Source organism: Silene latifolia, chromosome 2, assembly GCF_048544455.1.
Source record: "Silene latifolia isolate original U9 population chromosome 2, ASM4854445v1, whole genome shotgun sequence".
Taxonomy (NCBI): Eukaryota; Viridiplantae; Streptophyta; class Magnoliopsida; order Caryophyllales; family Caryophyllaceae; genus Silene; species Silene latifolia.
In genome coordinates, this window is record NC_133527.1 from 197,880,881 (window position 1) to 197,900,157 (window position 19,277).

The window sequence follows — 19,277 nt, forward strand, 5'->3', positions numbered from 1 at the left end:
TACAAAATTTGAGAGTTTTGGTATATATATGATGGGCTAAAAACATCAAATTATAGAGCAAAACTACAAATTTGGCCCAAAATCGTCGTCCGTCACTATTCCCGGTACCGTGTAAAGTTACACAGCCGCCCTTGAGTTACACCGGGCCGGGATTGAGTTACACCATGCAAGGCTAAAATCGTTACATGTGCTAGACCACGATACACCGCTTCGATCACAATGCACAGTGGAGCAAGGAGATACACCGACAAGGGTAAATGAGATGCACCGGCTACCCTTGAGTTGCACCGCGCCTGATCACAATACACTGGCTAGAGCAAGGAGATACACCGACAAGGCTAATCTTGACCCTTGTCTTCCAAATGTTGATCGGTTTTGCATGGAAAAGCGTGCAACACTACAAAAAGCTTAGCAAACAATCCGGTGAGACTCATTTAGGCAAATTAATCACAAACTCGAGTAATAATCGATTAGATGCAACAAAATTAGGACTAAAGCAAGGATTTTTGACATGAATGAAGGGCCGATAACGTAGTTATCAAACATTAAACTCTAAAAAATTGCAATAATACTCAAAAACATTACAGTAAAATTTGAGTTTTAACGGAAAAAAATTAAAATCTAACTTATAAATTTTAATAAGCTCAAAAGAAACATACATATTCTCAAAACAAATAAAGTTTGTGGAAATAAGCTCAAAAAATATAGATATATGCTCAAAAACAAAAAAGTTGGAGGTAATATCTCCGATGTATGTTCCTTTTTCTCATATCGTCTTAAAGGCACCAACTGGAAGACCTGCCAAAATTGATCTGATCGGGTGACCAACGTCGATGATAAGTTTCGACTGCCAAAATTGATCTGATCGGGTGACCAACGTCGATGATAAATTTCGTTATCGGACATGGGCCATGATAAGCTCCGTTATCGGGCATGGGCCGCACCCGTATGGAGGAGAGAGAGTCCGGGTGGAGTAACTCCTTGGTTTATATGATAGACAATCTCTTATTTTTTTTCCAATGCAGAATACTCATGTGTGGCTTTATTATCAGGGGTGAGCTGTATCTTGACACTCTCCCTCACATGTGAGGTTCTGTTCAGGCAGATTGAATTTTTTTAAAATTTATTGTCCAACTTCAATTTTTCTGGCCCAATTTTTCATGCCCGGAATTTTATTATAATTTTTTCGACCATAGGCTCTGATACCATGATAACCGTTATCGGGCCTGGGCCACACTCGTATGGAGGAGAGAAAATCCAGCTTATAAGTCCAATAATGTTTCATCCCAAAACCAATTGACAATGGGGTGGAGTAACTCCTTGGTTTATATGATAAACAACCCTCTCCTCTTTTTCCAATGTGGGATACTCACATGTGTCTTTATCATGGGTGAGTTGTATCTTGACAGTTGATTAGCCCGATTCGCACCCGAATTTGACCGAAACCCGAACTTCTAACCATCACTATTAAACCCGACCTGATTGTTTGTTATCATATATTGACTGTTATCTCAATTAACTTAACATCACCCACCCGAAAATCACCCAACTCGACCCAAATTCCTGCAAACATTTAATTTAATCTGAACCTGATTGACCCATTTGCCAAGTCTACTAACCGGTGAAATGAAAGTCATTTTGTGCAAACATGCACATCGTTAATAACAATGAACAATCCGCCCACACAAACTGTGGTAATCAATTGATCACGAAATTCGCTCCATTTGGTGATTAAAGATCTGACATCATAGTTAAGGAATGAAGCGGGGAATTAAAGACATTATCACCTAATTAGTGGTTTAGTTCAATTATTATCATAAAATTCAATTAATTAGTGGCTTAGCTCAACATTATTATCATAAAATTCAATTAATTAGTGGCTTAGTTCAACATCATCATCATAAAATTCAATTAGTTTCCAAAATCTAAAGAGACAAACAAGCCTTTTGTTACTAGTGGATTACTACTATTGCATACCCAAATTGAGAAAAGCCAAATGCAATACTATTGCAAATTTGCAATCAACACCCACTAGTACATTTGGCACAACAAGTTGAATGAATACACATCCAATGAAATTAAACTTCATTCTGAACCTTTCATTCTTTTCTTTTTTTTCTTTTTATTATTTCTTTTGTGCTTTTCACAAACACATTAAACATTACAATAACAACAACAAAGTTCTTCTATTGCCTTCCTTCAACTTTTGAGGGATACACTTTGCTGGAAAACATAATAAAAAAAAGCAAAGATGGGTCCAAAGTCCAAACCCTCTTCAAAAAAGACTTAAAACCTATCTAACTCCGACTCGTTCAGAAGTATCCAACATGGTTCTAAATAAGAAGAGTCGGAATAACATAGCTTAAAACAGAGAAACCAATAGTAGTAACAAACAATCTAAGATCATTAAAAAAAAAGTTCCTAAATTGAAAATGTAAAAGTGTAGTGCTCAAGCTCAATCACCAAAAACCAATTCGTTGGATGAGTTAGCTTTAGATTTCAATAGATGGATCGACAAAGCGGACATGTACTATGATGATTATCAAACCATTTGTCTAAACATTTCTTATGAAAGAAATGCTTACATGACAATTCACTCACTTCTTCATCCTCCTCAAACTTTGACAAACATACACAACACTCAATTGTTGTTGGGTTCTTTGTTTTGGTTGTTATTAGCTTGTCGTCTTGAAGGGCAAAATTGGAAGATTTGAATTTGATGATAGAAATTCCTCTTACCCTTTTCCTTCTACAAGTAAATGATTCACTTGGTATTATTGTATTTTCATCAAAAGTTGAGGAAACCCATGTTGTAGCACCAACTAATTCCAAAAATGCCCTTGCTAATTTCTTTAATATTGCAACTGAAATTAAAGTGTTCATTACTAAAATTGGTAACACACCTTCTGATGCACTAGGAAAACTTGACAATCCCATGATTGATAAGTTGACAACTTTCTATTTTTAGCAATTAGTTTTTCAACTCTCTTGGTGAATTTTTTAGAGAGAGAAAGTTGAAGTGTTGGTTGTTTTAGAGGGAGAAAGGTTGGAGATTTGATAAATGAGGAAAGTTTGGGGGGTTAGGGGGTTTTGATATAGAGTTAACTAGAGTTGTGGGTTAGGAAAGTTAACCATGGTTAAGTTGGCCTTTGATGGTAAGGTGGGGGCATTGGTGACACGTGGTAACACGTGTAAGATTTTTATAAGGTGATTGTTGTTATAATAATGGTAATTTAATTGATGATTAATTAATTAGATTGGAAATAAATTAAGGGTGTTTATGGCATTTTGTATGGTTTGAAACAAAAATAGAAAGTTACTTGGCCACGTGTCCGCGTTATTTTTTACATTAGCCAATAAAAATGGAAGTTGTGGCAATGTAGATGGAGGTGGTCCCGGGTTACCTCACAAGAACTTTCTTGATTGAGGTGAAAATGTAAACAATGTACCCACTTTACACCAATGAGTCTTTTTAAGCCGATATATCCGTCATAATATTTGGATGGATTAAACTTTATCAAAATCCTAAAAGTAGATAAAATAAAGTTTTTGTTCATCTTACGTCATTATGCATTGAGTTGATTTATATGATATATTTGACCAACAACATTAGAGCCTTAATCTCAAAATGATTTGGGGTCGACTGACATGAATCATCCTTTTGAACTGTCCATGGGTGAACGCACGCCTCAAAATGCGAATAGAAAAGGGAAAATGAAAAACAAAAAGGGAGAACGAAAATATAATGGAAAGTCAAGGTAAACTTAGGAGTTTTAAAATCGAATTCCGGATTTCTTTTATAAAAACTTAAAATTTAAATCGAGAGAAAAGATTAAAACGATTTTGAAAACCGAAATAGAATTATGGATCCGGAATGCCTTAAAAATAAACTAAGTAAAATATATAAGAAAGTGGTTGGTAAAAAAGTGTAATAAAGGAGAGAAGAATAAACAATTTAATTTCTTTAAATTAAATAAAAACACTAAATATGTCAAAAAAAACATCAAATACTAAAAATCCACATGTATCATTTCCCTCCATTGTGCCCTCTCCGTCACCATACTCTCCTCAAGCCCCAGAAATCTTATATCACGCTCTATCACTCTCAACCATGTCTGTCTCGGTCTTCCTCTACCTCTAGGGACCTTTTCTGTTCTCCAAGTCTCCAGCCTCCTAACTGGTGCGTTCATAGGTCTCCTTCTCACATGGTCAAACCATCTTAGTCGGTTTTTCATCATCTTGTCCTCTACTGGTGACACTTTTACCTTTTCCCTAATCACCTCATTCCTTAACCGATCTTTCCATATATTTGACCGCTTTAAGTTAAAGACCTATATCTTAAACTACAATTTGCATATTCAACCGCTTTATGATAAGACGAGTCTAAAACAGGCTCACTTAACATTTAGGCCCAGTTCTTTTTTACTTGAAAAGCAAAAGAGCTGAACTGAACTATTTTAAACTTAATAAAGGTAAATTGAACTTAATCGAGATAAACTGGACTAAACTGAAGTGAGAATTAATTTGTGAAGAGATGGTTTAAATTGAGTTGAAATTAAGTAATAATATACTTTCTACATTTCTAATTTATTTTTTTCCCTATTATAGTATACTTTATACTTTGTAACTTCATAATGAATTAACTATCAAACATTGTTTAAAAATATGTGTGTTCATAAAGGTTTTGGATTTCAAAAATAAAACTAGAAGTTACATATACAAATTTGAACGTTTATTTTATTTTTATCAAAGTTATCTTTATTATAAAGTTTGAAACATGAATTGGTTTTGTATAAAGCGATTTTACACGGATATAATTGTAAAATAAATCCAAACAATATTAGGTAAAAATGATTTACTGAAAAGTTCTATTTTACGATAAACTCGTAAAAGTATTTGTGAGAAAACATATGTGATGATGAAAGTACCAAATGTCAATATTTAACGAATTTTTATTAATGATGATTTTGATAGACAAAGCCCAAAGTTTACGCGTATGCGTTAGTGTGGGCCGTTGATGTTGCCATTGGAAGCTGCTATGCATCGTCCAAGGCCCATATAAGGTAAGTATCAGTGTATCACGGTGGTGGACCATTTTCTTAAATTGATGTTATTTTTGATGTGTTCATATTGTATGAATGTTACTCCATTTGCTAGGAAACTAATATTATCATTGTCGTTCTCTAATTTATAGACGGTGTGATGTTGGACTAGATGAAGTTTCGTTAAGTTGAACTATACTGAACTGAATAAAATAATGCAAGACAATTGGAACCCGCTAATGTAAATCATTAACTATAACGGTCATTCACTATCGAAAATTTCGATTTCTTGCTAATTCTTGTACATGGTTATGTTGCCTATCGGACTATGCTTTACCTATGGCGAGCCTTGGAGTGCTTTCTCGTGCTCCTTCTCGGCTTGACTTAGCCGATTCTCAAACATCTTCCATTCTTTCGCGCATCTTATCCTTACCTGTTAGAATATATCGGAAATTTAGTACAGAGTATTATTAAGAAAATTCGTCGATGTTATCTAAATAAATTTTAGAAAGAAAGATTACATACCCCTTGCCATGGACCGTCCTCGTCTGGTGACGCTTCACCCTGATACAAACAAAATTCGACCGTGTAAAAATTCACAGATGCGAAAGATTAGGGAGTTCTGTCCACAACTCGAAACTTATACCTGGTTTCCAAGAGTGGGAACGCGCTTGTGAATGATCCATTGACTATCGACAACTCCTATCTTTTCATTTGCAGGCTGATTTGAGCAAAATTACGTTAATGTATAATCTTGCTCAGGAAGCTCTTTTGTAAGCTATGCTATGTGTTGTTAAAAAAGAATAATAATAAAAAAAAAATAAACTGTATAGTGTGCAGTTAACAACAGCGAAGACGGTGAAGAATTGGTGACTTACCTCTACACATTTTTGGAGAGCAAAGTCAATACCCCATCCATGAACCAAATCGTTCTGTAATGCAAGTAACCAACGTTATGATCTCAATATTAAATTTGGACCGTGACACTATACATAACTATTTTATTGTCGTCTTGAAAGTTTACCTGAATCATATGCCACACACAACGCCAAGCTTCTCGAGAGAAGACCGGAGCCATAATCTCAACAAATCTGAATTAATCCAAAAGTAAATTAAAAGTTACTCCCTTTTAAAAATCGAGTTTTTTAAAATTACTCCCTTATATAATTTTTCTCTAAAATTACTTCCTTTAAATCTACTTTTATCAAAAAATGTTTCATAACACCAACTTAGGTTACTTATTCCGTCATTTTATGAACTTATTTCGGTTGTATTTTAGCCAATTTATACTTTAAAACATATAACAATGAAGAATAAGTTCATTAACAGACGTAAATTGGAGTTTTAAAGCAATTTTTGATAAAAGTGAATATAAAGTAATTTTAGGAAAAAACTGGATTTTAAAAGGGCGCAATCCAGCAAATTAACTCCAATTTTACAAGATGGAACAGGACTTTTAATGTAATGCAAATCGATGAATATGAACACGGGTTTACTTACCCTGCACACGGTGGTCGAAGTGGATTTTGGCACCATTCTGGTTGCTCCTCTGCCTCTCTTATCAACAAAAACAAAAGCCACAAATGATTTTCGCGTCAACAAAATCTTACAATAATTTTATTAAACTAATGAAAATTGGTTTTGGTATCGCATGTAAAACTGTCTCATATAAGCTGTTATGACTGAATTACAGTGATCGTACTTGTGAACTTCACTGTTATTGCTTCTCTGTGTCATCGGCCACGTTATCCCATTGACGGGGTCCACACCGGGCTGAGAAATCTCCAAACCATGCTTCTTCACCATCTCAATATATCTTGTATACCAGAAAAAATATTGATAAGTAAGCAGGACTAATATTGATAATTTGATATGTGAATAGCAGACGGCGTCCTGTAAGATTAAGTCATTAAGATGAATATGGTAACTGAACTGACTTTTCTGCATCGAAATGCTCGAGTCCTAAGTCTTCATCCCAGATAAAGATGTAGTCATATGGCGCGACTATGTCTGGATGCAGAAAACGCTTCGCAAACCACCTTTGTTATACATACATGAAAACTGCAGATTAGTACTGTGACCAGTAATCAGTAATGAAAGAACATGAAATTTGTTGAAAACGCTTCGCAAACCATTTAGTCTGTTTCCTGGCACTGACATGGATTGCTCGTTTCGACCACTCAAAATCTTCCCATTCACTTGTCCTCCCATCATAATGAAATAGCAGAATGGTGAAATTATCCGAAAACTGTAAAACAGTGAAAAGAACATGAAATTTGTCCAATAAATTGTGGCCAAAGACGGATACTCAGGAGTAACACCTTTTTAACCGCTGCATCAATGTTGTTCCTCAGTTCATAACCCACTGTAAAAGTCACAAGATACTTCGGTGTTTTGGTCACATCCTGTACAGTTAAAATAAAACAGATTGTAAAGAATTTACGGAATTTTATTTCAAATTCTGAAATGAATTTGCGTTATGTGAGACAGTTGTATGCGTACAACCAAGTTATAACTTATTAATAAAACGCGTACAAACCTCACTAGGCTCACCCCATAGTCGGCGGAGGTAGAAGTCTGACTCTTTTGCTACGATACCTGGTGGCAGCCTCTCTGCTCCTCTAGGATTCGTAGGCACTTCCATCTGCATCTCGGATTAATAAAAGACAATAGTTTAGGTCAGATGTGTGACCTAAATATGATCATGAACAGAGAATTTTACGAGTCATTTTGATTTATTCCATTTTATACCAAACCGTATCTCGAACAATCTTTGTCCCCATATAAATGCATTACCTTAGATGTGTGATTCATTGTCTGATTCTGAAAGTCAACATTAGGCAGCAAGCTTGCAGGAATATAGTTTGCTGGATTTATCTACAAAAAATAATGACACGTAACGACTTAATACAAATTACACAGCTTTACCCGTGTGTTAACAACATTAGAGTGGCTTATGTAAAATTGTTTTGAGAATTGTCTATAGAAAGCGAAAAAAAAGGATCGAGTGCATATGTACCTTTGATATAAGGAAGAGTGACATCGAAGCCCCAATTAAAAAACCGAAAATAAGTCCAATAATTGTTGTAGTCACGAGAAGTCGTAAAATTTCATTAGGTTTTTTGGTCATGGTACTGCACCTTACTAGGCTTAAGGGTAAGCAACAAAATTCATTGATATTTCTGCTTTTGTTATGTCCAACATCTCCCATGCTTGTAATTCCTTTCGCGAATATAATTAACAATCAACAATTAAAACCGCGTTTAAGAATGGCTTTATAGCGAAAATTAGGTGATCACTGGTGTAATAGAAGATCTTTGGAGATGATTAGACGAAGGATTGAACCTGAAACCAAAGAAACGAACAATTGTAAAAAAAAAAATGACTATTTTTATTACGAGTATGAAAATTGATCACAAAATATTCGAACTCAAAATAAAAAATCTCATTGAAAGTAAATCGAACTCAAAATAAAAAATCTCATTGAAATATATACCTTGAAAAGTTGAATACAAAATCTCATTGAAATATATACCTTGAATAGTTGAATACAATCTTGTTCATAAATTTAATTTGACGAATTCATGGAACAAAAAATCATGTTTCTATAATGATCAAAATGCAACTTGAAATAAGCATAAAAAGTGCAGGAAATAACCTCAAAAGTAGCAATAATATAAGGACAGGTAACAAGATCATGAGCAATTGCAATTACTTAGCCGTAAACTTATTTGGGATCAGTTAACATGAATTATTATACTGAATCGTCAAGAAAAGTCAAAACAATGACAATAAACTCGATGAATTTTTTTAAGTAAATTAAGTAATTAAACATTCGGAATCGAGCTAGGGAAGATAACACATTCGATGAAAAATTTAATTAATTGGCGATGAAAAAAAGTTGTGAGGAAGCCATGAACATGTCTATCTCAATTCTCAACCAAGATATAATCTTAACATTTAATAGCCCAAATGTTAAACTAAGAAGTAAATGACTCTTTTTGACTAAGAACCATGAGCAATTTTTAATTCCGAAAATAAATAAATCCTTAAAACTTTAATTCATCAAATCACATTTATATAAAAAATCAAAAAATCAATCATTTTGCACTAATTTGTCTTAATTATTTAAGCAAATGTATTAATTTTGTAACCCTAAACCCTACACGTTTAAACTTGAGAAATTACATACTTGATGTACTACTCGCTCCGTCCCATTCATTTGAAAGGTAAACAATTGATTGGGCAGAGAGAGTAGATGCGTAGCAAAAACTAAATGTATAATTAAAAGTATTGAAAACGTACCTTAGTTAGAATTTAGCATGAAAAATATATGCATGATCAAATTAAATCACAAGAAAAACCCACAGAAATGTATATAAAATAATAAATAAATCAATATAAGTCAACACCCTTCTCATCAAAATAATCTGATGAGAAAGGTTTTTTTTTTCCTCTCACAGTAAAAGAATAAACGTTATATTTATTTTTCTGGGATTTTTTTTCTTGTGATATGGAGCAAGAATTGCGTTAAAATTTTCGCTGGTTTACAAGCAACAGAGAGAGAGGAAAAAAAAAGACAAAAGGAGAGGTGAATTTAATTTTATTTGCACTTTATTTTGAGAGAAATTATTTTTTTAATTTTTTTCCTTAATTAAGAATAAAAAATTTGAATTTATATGTTTTTTTTGGTACGTAATCTTGAATTTATATGTTTTTTTTGGGTTCAAATGAGAAGTTAATTTTTTTCTTTAGTTAGGCTCTTAATATAAGTTCGTAAGTTATACGAGTATGTTAAAAAAATCGATACATAACAGCATATTCCACTTTCAAACCGAGAAATTTAATATAAGTCCTTAAAATACACGGAAAAATTCTTAGGTACACCCGGTGTACCACGTCACCGTACACCCTAGCCAATAAGAATATTAGAATTACCCACCTTTTTCATAAATAACAAAGCAAAATCTAAGTGAAATATGATTAAAGGTTTATCATTGGCTAGGGTGTACAATAATCTTGTACACGTTAGAGAAAATCGATATAAAAGAGTATATTACAGTTTCAAATAGGGAAATTATATTAGTAATGCAATCGGGCAAGTATCACACTATTTGGTAACTCACCAAATATGAGTACTATGTTTGATTGAAAGTGATTTTAGCAATTAATGTCAATAAATACAAGCGGATCATTCCCATCAAAAGAAGAAAAAATCATATAGGATTGAAGAATATCAATAAGACATTACGCAAATTCTTATTTGTGACGGAGGTATCCGTCACAAATAAGAGACGGGTACCATATTCTCTCACACAGAACCCATAAGGGTGAGAGACAAAGCACATGGGGTGGGTGCCCACCTTGTCCCCTCTACCCATTTCCACTCACATAATACCCGTCGCAAGATCCAACCCGTCGCAAGCAAGACTTATTGAAGACATTAATGTTATGTTTGTTCCGTTTTATCATTAAAAAGGTGGGTATAAGCTTGCAATAAGAATTATCTGTTATTTTTGTGTCATATTCTGTGTCTCACTCACTCCATTTATCTTCTGACACATCATTTGATATATACAAAAATAAAATAGGTTATAGTATAGTTAGTTGATGTGTCAGAATGTGTATAGAGTGAGACACAGAATGGGACACAAAATGGGACAGAGGATCTTTACTGATAAACTTGGGGTTGTTTAGTTTAAAGAGTTAGATGGATTGAAAGTGGAATATAATATCATGAACATATAAAGTTAGAACCTCATATTTGCTTGCAGTTGTTTGGGCTGACTAGAGAAATAAGGACGGTTAGATTCGCTCGTTGTTATGGGTTAGAAATCAGGAATCAAATAAAGGTAATATAGCGTTGGAATTTAATTCCTGATACCTAAATACCTAATGTTGTTATCATTCAAAGATATATCAGGAATCAAATCACTACAGTGAATGATATACTTTAAAAGTTATACAAATAAATTTTACAGCATAAAAATTAATTGTATGAAGTCTAAAAGTTTAGCATAGAAAAGAAAAATACTAAACAAATCTTCATCAAAATATGTCATTGATACAAATATACAATATAATTTATGCATACAATAATTTGTTCAAAAATCAATTTTTTACAATTAATTTTATGCTAGTGATATTAAAAAAAAAAGTACCCAAAAAATATCGATAACATATTTTGGAAACATCAAGCAAAAACAAAATAGAATTCATAAAACATACTTTCAAAATTGACACATAATTTAAACACTTTTCATTTTTTTTAATGATTTTTTTTTTAAGGATGTGTACAATTGATAGTAAGCTCTTTTTTTATGGGAAACGCATACCTCATATGTTCGAAGTATGAGTATCATTTTAGAAAAAAAAACACAGGTCATGAGCGAAATATCGCACTTAGAAGCCCATTAACTCCGCAATTTAGACCCGCGATGATGGAATCATTAATAATCTATGATGTTCCGAATTAGTGGATCATACCAAAGGGAGTGACCTCAGCAACTAGCTAATCAGATGTGTGTCCCACCTTAGGCGGCCTGGAATACGATTAAAAATCACTGTCAATATCGTCACTAGCGCAAACACCAGATATGGGTTTGGAGCATTCTAAACCTATACCTAATTAATTCCAGAATCGAGAATTGGTTGAACCAAACACCCTATGAATGGATTAAATCCGCCATTCCAAAAGTTCTAATTTGTGACGACACTATTCCATAACAAGCTTATGATCTTTCACAATGAGCAAGTGGGAGATCAAGTTAAAGGTTAAGTAGGAGGGGTCTGTGAGAGGTCACAAATTTACCATGTTAAAGAACATATTTTGTTTATTTCCAAATTCAGCTTTCTAATTACCTAAGGACATGCATTTGAAAAGCCAATAAAAAAATTCAGCATAATAAAATACTCCGTAGTCGCCATTTCCCTATCTACTAAAAGAATAGATGATCTCAAAAATTTCCCGCCAAAATGCACATTTCTCAAATAAGGAAACTAATGATAATTAAGCGCATTTACAAAATAAGGAAACTAATGGTTTCAATTTATTTCATTTAATTATCATCATTCACTAAAATTAACCTTTCCATCAAAATATATTATTTTCATTAAATTCTAAACTATAATATATTAATTACTAAATTTTTTATTGATGGTTATATTAGATAATGACTTGATCCATATCCTATATATAAACAAAATTATAAATCACTGTTCTTAATTTCATGACCAAAAAAAATTGAGAAAAAATTATAAATTGAAATCAATAGCTTTCTTGTATAAAAATATTTTCATTAAAATACATTTCGCCTCATTAATCAATTTTCTTATTAATTTTCAGTTCCAATTTTTTGTCACAAGCAAAACAAATCTGAACAATTATAAGCTAACTATTTTATATAAGTATTTTATAAATATAGAAAACACTATATACGGGTCTAAACTAATATATTCAACAAACAAATAATACGATTTCAATAGAAGGGAGGGAACATAAATAAGCCAACATACCTTATTTCTCACAAACACCTACTCGTGATTATTATTACTCACTGTTTGTCGATTAATTGTCCGTCAGCCACCAAAACAACCACCGCAATCGTCGGCAAACTTACCCGTTTCCGTAAGTTTTCTCCTATTTCGCAATCTGGATCCATTTTCCTTTTTATTTTGTAATTAATTCGATTAGTTTAATCCTATTAGCTTACTTCGATTAGTTTAATCCGATTAGCTTAATTGATTATTTGAATTGATTTGTTTGTTGATTAAGTTGTTAGTAATTTGTTTTTCTGATTTATTTAATTGGGTTTCTATTGTTTTGGTCTTCAAGTAATTTATTTGATGACGTATTAGGGTGAACCTGTTTGGGTCGGCTTGAATTAGAGATGATGTATTGACGGATAAGGGTTTGGTTTGAAATAGAGAGATTCCGATATCGCGGCTAAGACGGTTTAGTGATGGTGCTGGTTGTGGTGGTGGGATTAAGCCTACTAATTTGGAAGGGAGCCGCTTCGAGTTTGAGTCCTTTTAGGAAAGATCATTACTTTCCTAAACGCTGAAGATGTTTAGGATTCCTTCTCAAACTCAAATCACCTATATATATATGGAGGTTGATGGGAGATAACAATCCGTCTTCACTGTCTCATACTTCTCCTTCTATCTATTTATTAAACCGTCCTTCTAGGAAAGAAATATCATTTTATAGGATGAGTAACGCAAATAATAAGATGATGTTGTTGAAGAGAAATAACACGGAGATGGCAGATTTCTGGAAACTCGGTCCCCACACCTCTCCTTCTTCTCATCCTAAAAAACGAAGAAGACTTATTCGCAAGCAAAGGGAAGATGAAGGGCATACTTTTTGTCTTCCCGAAGAGATATTATTCAACATTCTACTTCGTATTCCTGCTAAAGATCTACATGAGGTTGTGAGATACGTCTCTAAGCAGTTTTTTGATATAGTAACCGACCCTATGTTTGTTAGACTGCATCATCAAATGTCTTCTGCTGGTTTTCTCATTCAAAATCCCAACGAGGATTCTAAGATGTCTTATATCGAGGCAGACACAACTAGATTATTGAAGGGTACCGAAATTCAAATCCCGTTTCCAGCCAGAATTATGGGTTCTTTTAATGGGTTAGTCTTGCTTCATGATTTGACAAACCCCGACATATTTCATGTTATGAATCCTGCTACTAAAGTGAACATTAGTCTGCCTCCATTAAAAGGATTGTGCGATATTAACTCGCATGCTGGGTTCGGATTTACTTCTTCTGGTCTTTATAAAGTAGTTCATGTTTCTGCTAAGGCCTCCTCCAAATGTGTATGGATGAGGGTATTTACTCTCGGTGTTGATACAGCTTGGCGATTTATTGATCTTCAGGGTATATCCATTGATGTAAATAAAGTGAAGTATGCATTGATGCATTTTCCACGCTTTATCTCTGGATTTATTTATTGGTATAATATTGCCAATATTAATGGTGTCGCATTGGATGTCGACACTGAAATTATATATCAGTTTTCTCCTCCAGAGGACTTGGTTAGAGGAGATGGTAATCCGATCGAGTTTCTAAGTATGGGTACATGTCTAGGCTTATTAAGGCAATGGCAATGGGGAGATGTATGGAGGTTGTGGAAATTGACAAGCGTAAAAACTGGTGAGTGGACTGAAATGGCTGGGATCAATATTCGACCTCTAATTAGCATGGTTAATGAAATGTTTTATCCTAGCAAACTCGGGGGTGTGTGGCCTGTTAGGTTGATTAATGGAGTTTTCTGGTTTTACCGTCGTGTTGACGATGAGTATGTCGTAGGTCGATATGATATGGTTAACAAAATTTTCTCGTTTTTCCCGATCACGCAGATACATCCCCATACTCTTATTTATCCCCATGTACACACATTGCTTTCACCAGGGAATCGGAATCGCAAGCCTGGGATCCTTTGTAGTTCGATAGATGACTACAATAATTATTAGCAAATGTTTATTTATCCCATGTCTTTTTTTCAAGTATTTATGAAATTTTCTTTGTATCAGTTTGAAGATAATAATTACAAATTGAGAAATTACCAGTTTGCGAGTACAAAGTTATTGTTGGTATATATATATTTTTTTTATCTATGTAGGTGTATAATGTGCGATTAAGTCGGAGAATTTTTTATAGGATTATTTAACAAGAATACTCCAAATCATTACTGGTCTTCTCAAAACTGGTGAGTGGACTGAAATGGCTGGGATTAGACCTGTCAAAATCTGACCCGACCCGAAAACCGACCGTAACCCGACCCGTAAATAACCCGGTTTTTTCAACCCGAACCCGAAAATACCCGAACCCGTTTTGACCCGTAAATAGCGGGTCGAAACCCGACCCGTAATGGGTTGACCGTTGGGTCAAAGCAATATATCTTCCTTAAAATTGATAATGTCAAATAAGTATTGACTTATAAAATTGTAAGGAAAGATATGTATATATACGGAATGCCACGTCATCACCTTTAACCATATGCCACGTCATCACATCAAAGTGTGTGTCATGCCGTCGCTTTCATCATATTACGTCGATCCGTATTTTACGTCAGCACTGCTATGTCATCATTAAGGTGACATGCCATGTCATCACCTTGAAGTGTGTGCCACGCAATTACTTTCACCGTGTTACATCGAACCGCATTCCATGTTAGCATTGCCACGTCATCACCTCGATCACAGGCCATGTCATCACTTCGAAGGGTGTCCCACACCGTCACTTTCATCGTATTACGTGTAACCGCACTCCACTTTAGCACTGCCACCTCATCACCCTGAATCACATGCCACGTCATCATTGTCATCTTATTTAAATCTCACTGTCGTACTTAGTGAGTTAGTGAGGGTAATGATGATGATGACGAGGTGGTGATCGCGAGAATGGTGACAATTAAGTTGACTAAGACGAGCAAGAGGAGAAAAAACGTATAAGTGGTAGGAATTACGATATAAAAGAAGTTTTAAAAAATGATAGAAATGAGATGTTGATCGACTCGTTTTTTTACCCGAACACGACCCAAAACCCATATCGACCCGTTCATATAACGATGTGATATTAAAAATATTAAGCAAAAGTGTTTTATCTTACTAATATCATATATTAAATTAGATACTAATAAAAATTTAAGAATAATTATGTGTTTATAAGTAGAATTAAAGAAAATGAATTTTTTTAAAAAGGCGTCAATCTGACCCGTTCTGACCCTAAATCCAGACCCGAAACCCGTATAAACCCGTATTTTTCAAACCCGAAATAGACCCGACCCGTATTTTACCCAAACCCGAAATGACCGAACCCGTAACCCGCCCGTTTGACCCGTTTGACAGGTCTAGCTGGGATCAATATTTGACCTGTAATTAGCAGGGTTGATGAAACGTTTTATCCTAGCAAACTCTGGGGTGTGTGGCCTGTTAGGTTGATTAATGGAGTTTTTGGTTTTACCGTCGTGTTGACGATGAGTATGTTGTAGTTTGATATGATATGGTTAACAAAATCTTCTCGTTTTTTCCCGATCAAGCAGGTACAACCCAATACTCTTACACACATTGCTTTCACCGGAGCATTGCAAGCCTGGGATCCTTTGTAGTTCTATAGATGACTACTATAACTATTAGCAAATGTAAGTGGGAATACTGTGGGACATTTTCGGGTTTTTCCAGGCCGAAACCATCGAATTGCAACTTTGTGCGTAATCGAGGTGTATACCAGTTTTTTTCGTGCCAAAGCCGGCATATCGCGATTAGGTGCGAAAACCGAGAGGAATTCCTGTCTTTTCCGGGCCAAAACTATTGAGGAACTCCGGTCTTTTCCTTGCCACAAGATTAACTACACAAATAAGATTATACATCCAGTTGTACCATAAACATTGTACAACCGAGGTATAAGAATCCGAGCCTATATGTATTTTTTCTGAGCTAGCTCAAAGTTTATGTTTCTAATGTGTAAATGGATGAGCTTAATACTTTCTAATAAAGCTCATATTCTTTAACATAAAGCACGGATACTTAATCACAAAACTCAGATTTTACACCGTACAACTGGTTGTATAGTCCATGAATTGATTAACTACCATCCCTCCGGGATTAAAACGATTTATCGGGGTCTCTAGAATTAAGAGACCATGATAACTATGACGAGTGATAGAAAAAGTGGAGCAAATATTACCGTAAATAATATTACAACATAAATATAATAACGGATATAAAGAGGTAAATAAATAACAATAATATATAAAAGAGAGTAGAGAAGAAAGAGGTAGGCTGGGTCGAATCGCGCTAGACGTTTTCCTAAGAGAGATAACGCATTCACTGCACTGGTTACCAAATAGTGTGTTCCTCTCCAATAATAGAATAGGAAGGATAGGCGGCTCGGATAATATAAGTATATAGAATATATCTCGATAACTCTTCGATCATTTCGCTTCCATGCTCGGGGTAACCAATATAAAATAATAATAATAATCCATAAGGGAAACCTTCATGATTCCGCATCTCCATAAGAATAAATAACCAGCCATGATACCAGACCTCCGACGTATAAAAATAATTAGTCATGATAAGAGTTCTCCACCATGTAAAGAAAAATACTCCGTATAATATATAATTATGGTGTTCTTTGATCTCAAAAATAAATAATCATCTCGCTTTAACATACTCTTCAAGTAAAGAAGGAAAAAAACATTTCAATTAATATTCAAAACACTTGGTCAAAACATAAAACCCCACTATATAATTATTGAGTCAATACAATATCGTAACCTTTCCCACTATATAATTATTGAGTCAATACAATATCGTAACCTTTCCATCATTTTACTCTACTCTAGAGCTGTTCAAATGGGCCCAGGCCCGCTAGCCTGACCCGGCCCAGTCCGATTTTTCTCGGGGCTTGGGCCTCGATTTTAGGCCCGAAAAGCCCACGACCCGAAACCCATGGCCCGATTCAATATAATAGGGCTGGGTTTGGGCCGCCTTTACTGCCCGAATTTTGACCCGGTCCGGCCCAAACATATGCTAAATTTATGAATATGTACAATTTAAGAATGTTAATAAGCATTTAGTAAAATAATTAACCAATCAATTGTTGTATTTTAAATAAGCCGTAATAACTTGTTTACATGTATTAGTTTGATAAGACTTAGTATTTTACTTTACCAGTATTTATATGATAAAAAATGAGCTAATGATTTCGTATCATACTAATGTCGATTAATTGTTTACTATTATTTGCGTGTTAAGTCAATGTTTTTGAGCCTAAAGAACAAGAAATATCAAATCAATTACAACACTACAACAACATACAGTGAGCACCGCACTAAAATATATTATTACACTACTAAAAATTGTGCATTTAATTTATATGAGTCACCTCAAGCAGTACATTCATAAAAGCTACATTAGGTTACTATTTTTTAATTGACAATACTCGAAAAAAGTCGCACAATTCTATATGAAAATTTTGATAACAAATACACAGTATCTAACTTCATAATTGGGGATTTCTAAACTTATTTCAAGAGGAAAAATATTTAGCCCGAATCGACCCAAAAGCCCGCTTAAGCCCGCATGGGCCGGGTTTGGGCTGATAAAATAGGCCTAGCCAACATCCGCACATAACAACACTCTCAACATATAATAGAGACATATGGATATGGTCACCAACTTCAAAATATATCATCAATAAAAAGAAAGCTACTTGAAATCAAGCAGGTAGCTTGGTAGAGGCAAGTGTAGCTTTTAAGCAGGTCATATTTTTCATAATCCTAGTGAATAACCTCCTTGAATTTTTTATTAAATTGTAAGCATGTCCTTAATAACCATTAAAGTTACTCTAATAATAAATATTAATCACCGGAGACATTAACCAAGAATAAAATCACTGAATATTTTTTAACGACGACGACCAAAGCTGATGCAATTTGTTATTCATAGACAAAGTTTAAATTCACTTTACAATAAAGTCAAACCAAGATACCAGAAGAGAACAAACAACCGTAAATTGGCCAAAAAATTTACAAATCTTGTAAATTTTGTGCAAACAATGTAAACAATGCCTCTACCAATGTAGCTCCACATACGCACAACTTCACAAAACCAGCACTTCATACACCGACAACAACAAAAAATCACATTCACATAATAAACTTCGAAATTGTTCACGTTCAGTGGAATTTTGCAAGTTTAGAAAACTGGGTATGCTTCAGGGGATCCTCTTCCTGTCCTCAGTCCTGCCACCGTAAAAAACAAAACACCAAAATACCAGTTAGGTAAGAAGTACTAATACTTAACGCCGAAGTGCTACAAAGGATCACCGAGGCAAATCCCTAACTCTTAAACTGAAGCTGGGGCAGCTCGAGATGAGGACGTTACGTACATTCAGTGGTTTAGGCCAGATCTTCCAACCTTTTCACACTTGCGGTTCCCAGTGTTGACGCGAGTCTTTGACCTTGACCTTGACCTTGACCCTGACCCCTTTTCTTCCGGTACGCGTAGGAGTGGCTGGAGGTACGAGGTACCTTTATCCTCAACAAGCGGCCCGGCAGTGCAACTGCTGCTTCCTGCAGAACTGGTTTAATGAACACAAAACAAGTGTATCACTTACATGACAGAGAATAGGAGATATCAAAGAAATAGACCGAAAAGAAAAATTGGAAGCTGTTAGTATGTTACAGAACAGAGTACAATTCTTAATTTTGAACTC

At 34.5% G+C, this 19,277-nt stretch overlaps 2 protein-coding genes across 4 annotated transcripts; one reads left to right on the forward strand and one right to left on the reverse strand.

The window, feature by feature from the left end:
* Positions 1-5,268: 5,268 nt before the first annotated feature.
* LOC141644329 (uncharacterized) lies at positions 5,269-8,654 on the reverse strand. Of its 2 annotated transcripts, none has more exons than XM_074453827.1 (14): positions 8,539-8,654; positions 8,062-8,387; positions 7,839-7,919; positions 7,582-7,686; positions 7,364-7,447; positions 7,175-7,290; positions 6,980-7,081; positions 6,745-6,858; positions 6,543-6,599; positions 6,067-6,133; positions 5,921-5,974; positions 5,689-5,763; positions 5,568-5,606; positions 5,269-5,475 (listed from the first exon to the last, which is right to left on the reverse strand). In XM_074453827.1, exons 2-14 carry the CDS (start codon positions 8,251-8,253, stop codon positions 5,380-5,382), a joined length of 1,182 nt encoding a protein of 393 aa, XP_074309928.1. In that variant the 5' UTR covers positions 8,254-8,387; positions 8,539-8,654; the 3' UTR covers positions 5,269-5,379. The 2 variants fall into 2 exon arrangements, with proteins under 2 accessions (XP_074309928.1, XP_074309929.1); XM_074453828.1 differs by having other exon boundaries at positions 8,578-8,647.
* A 3,857-nt stretch (positions 8,655-12,511) lies between these two features.
* On the forward strand, positions 12,512-14,669 carry LOC141644330 (putative F-box protein At2g02030). Of its 2 annotated transcripts, none has more exons than XM_074453830.1 (2): positions 12,512-12,669; positions 12,877-14,669. In XM_074453830.1, the coding sequence occupies exon 2, from the start codon at positions 13,160-13,162 to the stop codon at positions 14,525-14,527; it is 1,368 nt and encodes a 455-aa protein (XP_074309931.1). In that variant the 5' UTR covers positions 12,512-12,669; positions 12,877-13,159; the 3' UTR covers positions 14,528-14,669. The 2 variants fall into 2 exon arrangements, with proteins under 2 accessions (XP_074309931.1, XP_074309930.1); XM_074453829.1 differs by having other exon boundaries at positions 12,900-14,669.
* Positions 14,670-19,277: the final 4,608 nt, after the last annotated feature.

What these genes read in the sequence shown, in the direction of transcription:
- LOC141644329 (XM_074453827.1), bottom strand. Translation starts at nt 8,253, where the DNA reads ATGGGAGATGTTGGACATAACAAAAGCAGAAATATCAATGAATTTTGT. An exon ending in CTTCGACCACCGTGTGCAGG is followed by an intron (nt 6,134 to 6,542) that starts GTAAGTAAACCC and finishes GGATTAATTCAG; the next exon opens with ATTTGTTGAGATTATGGCTC. An exon ending in AGGACGGTCCATGGCAAGGG is followed by an intron (nt 5,476 to 5,567) that starts GTATGTAATCTT and finishes ATATTCTAACAG; the next exon opens with GTAAGGATAAGATGCGCGAA.
- LOC141644330 (XM_074453830.1), top strand. Translation starts at nt 13,160, where the DNA reads ATGGGAGATAACAATCCGTCTTCACTGTCTCATACTTCTCCTTCTATC.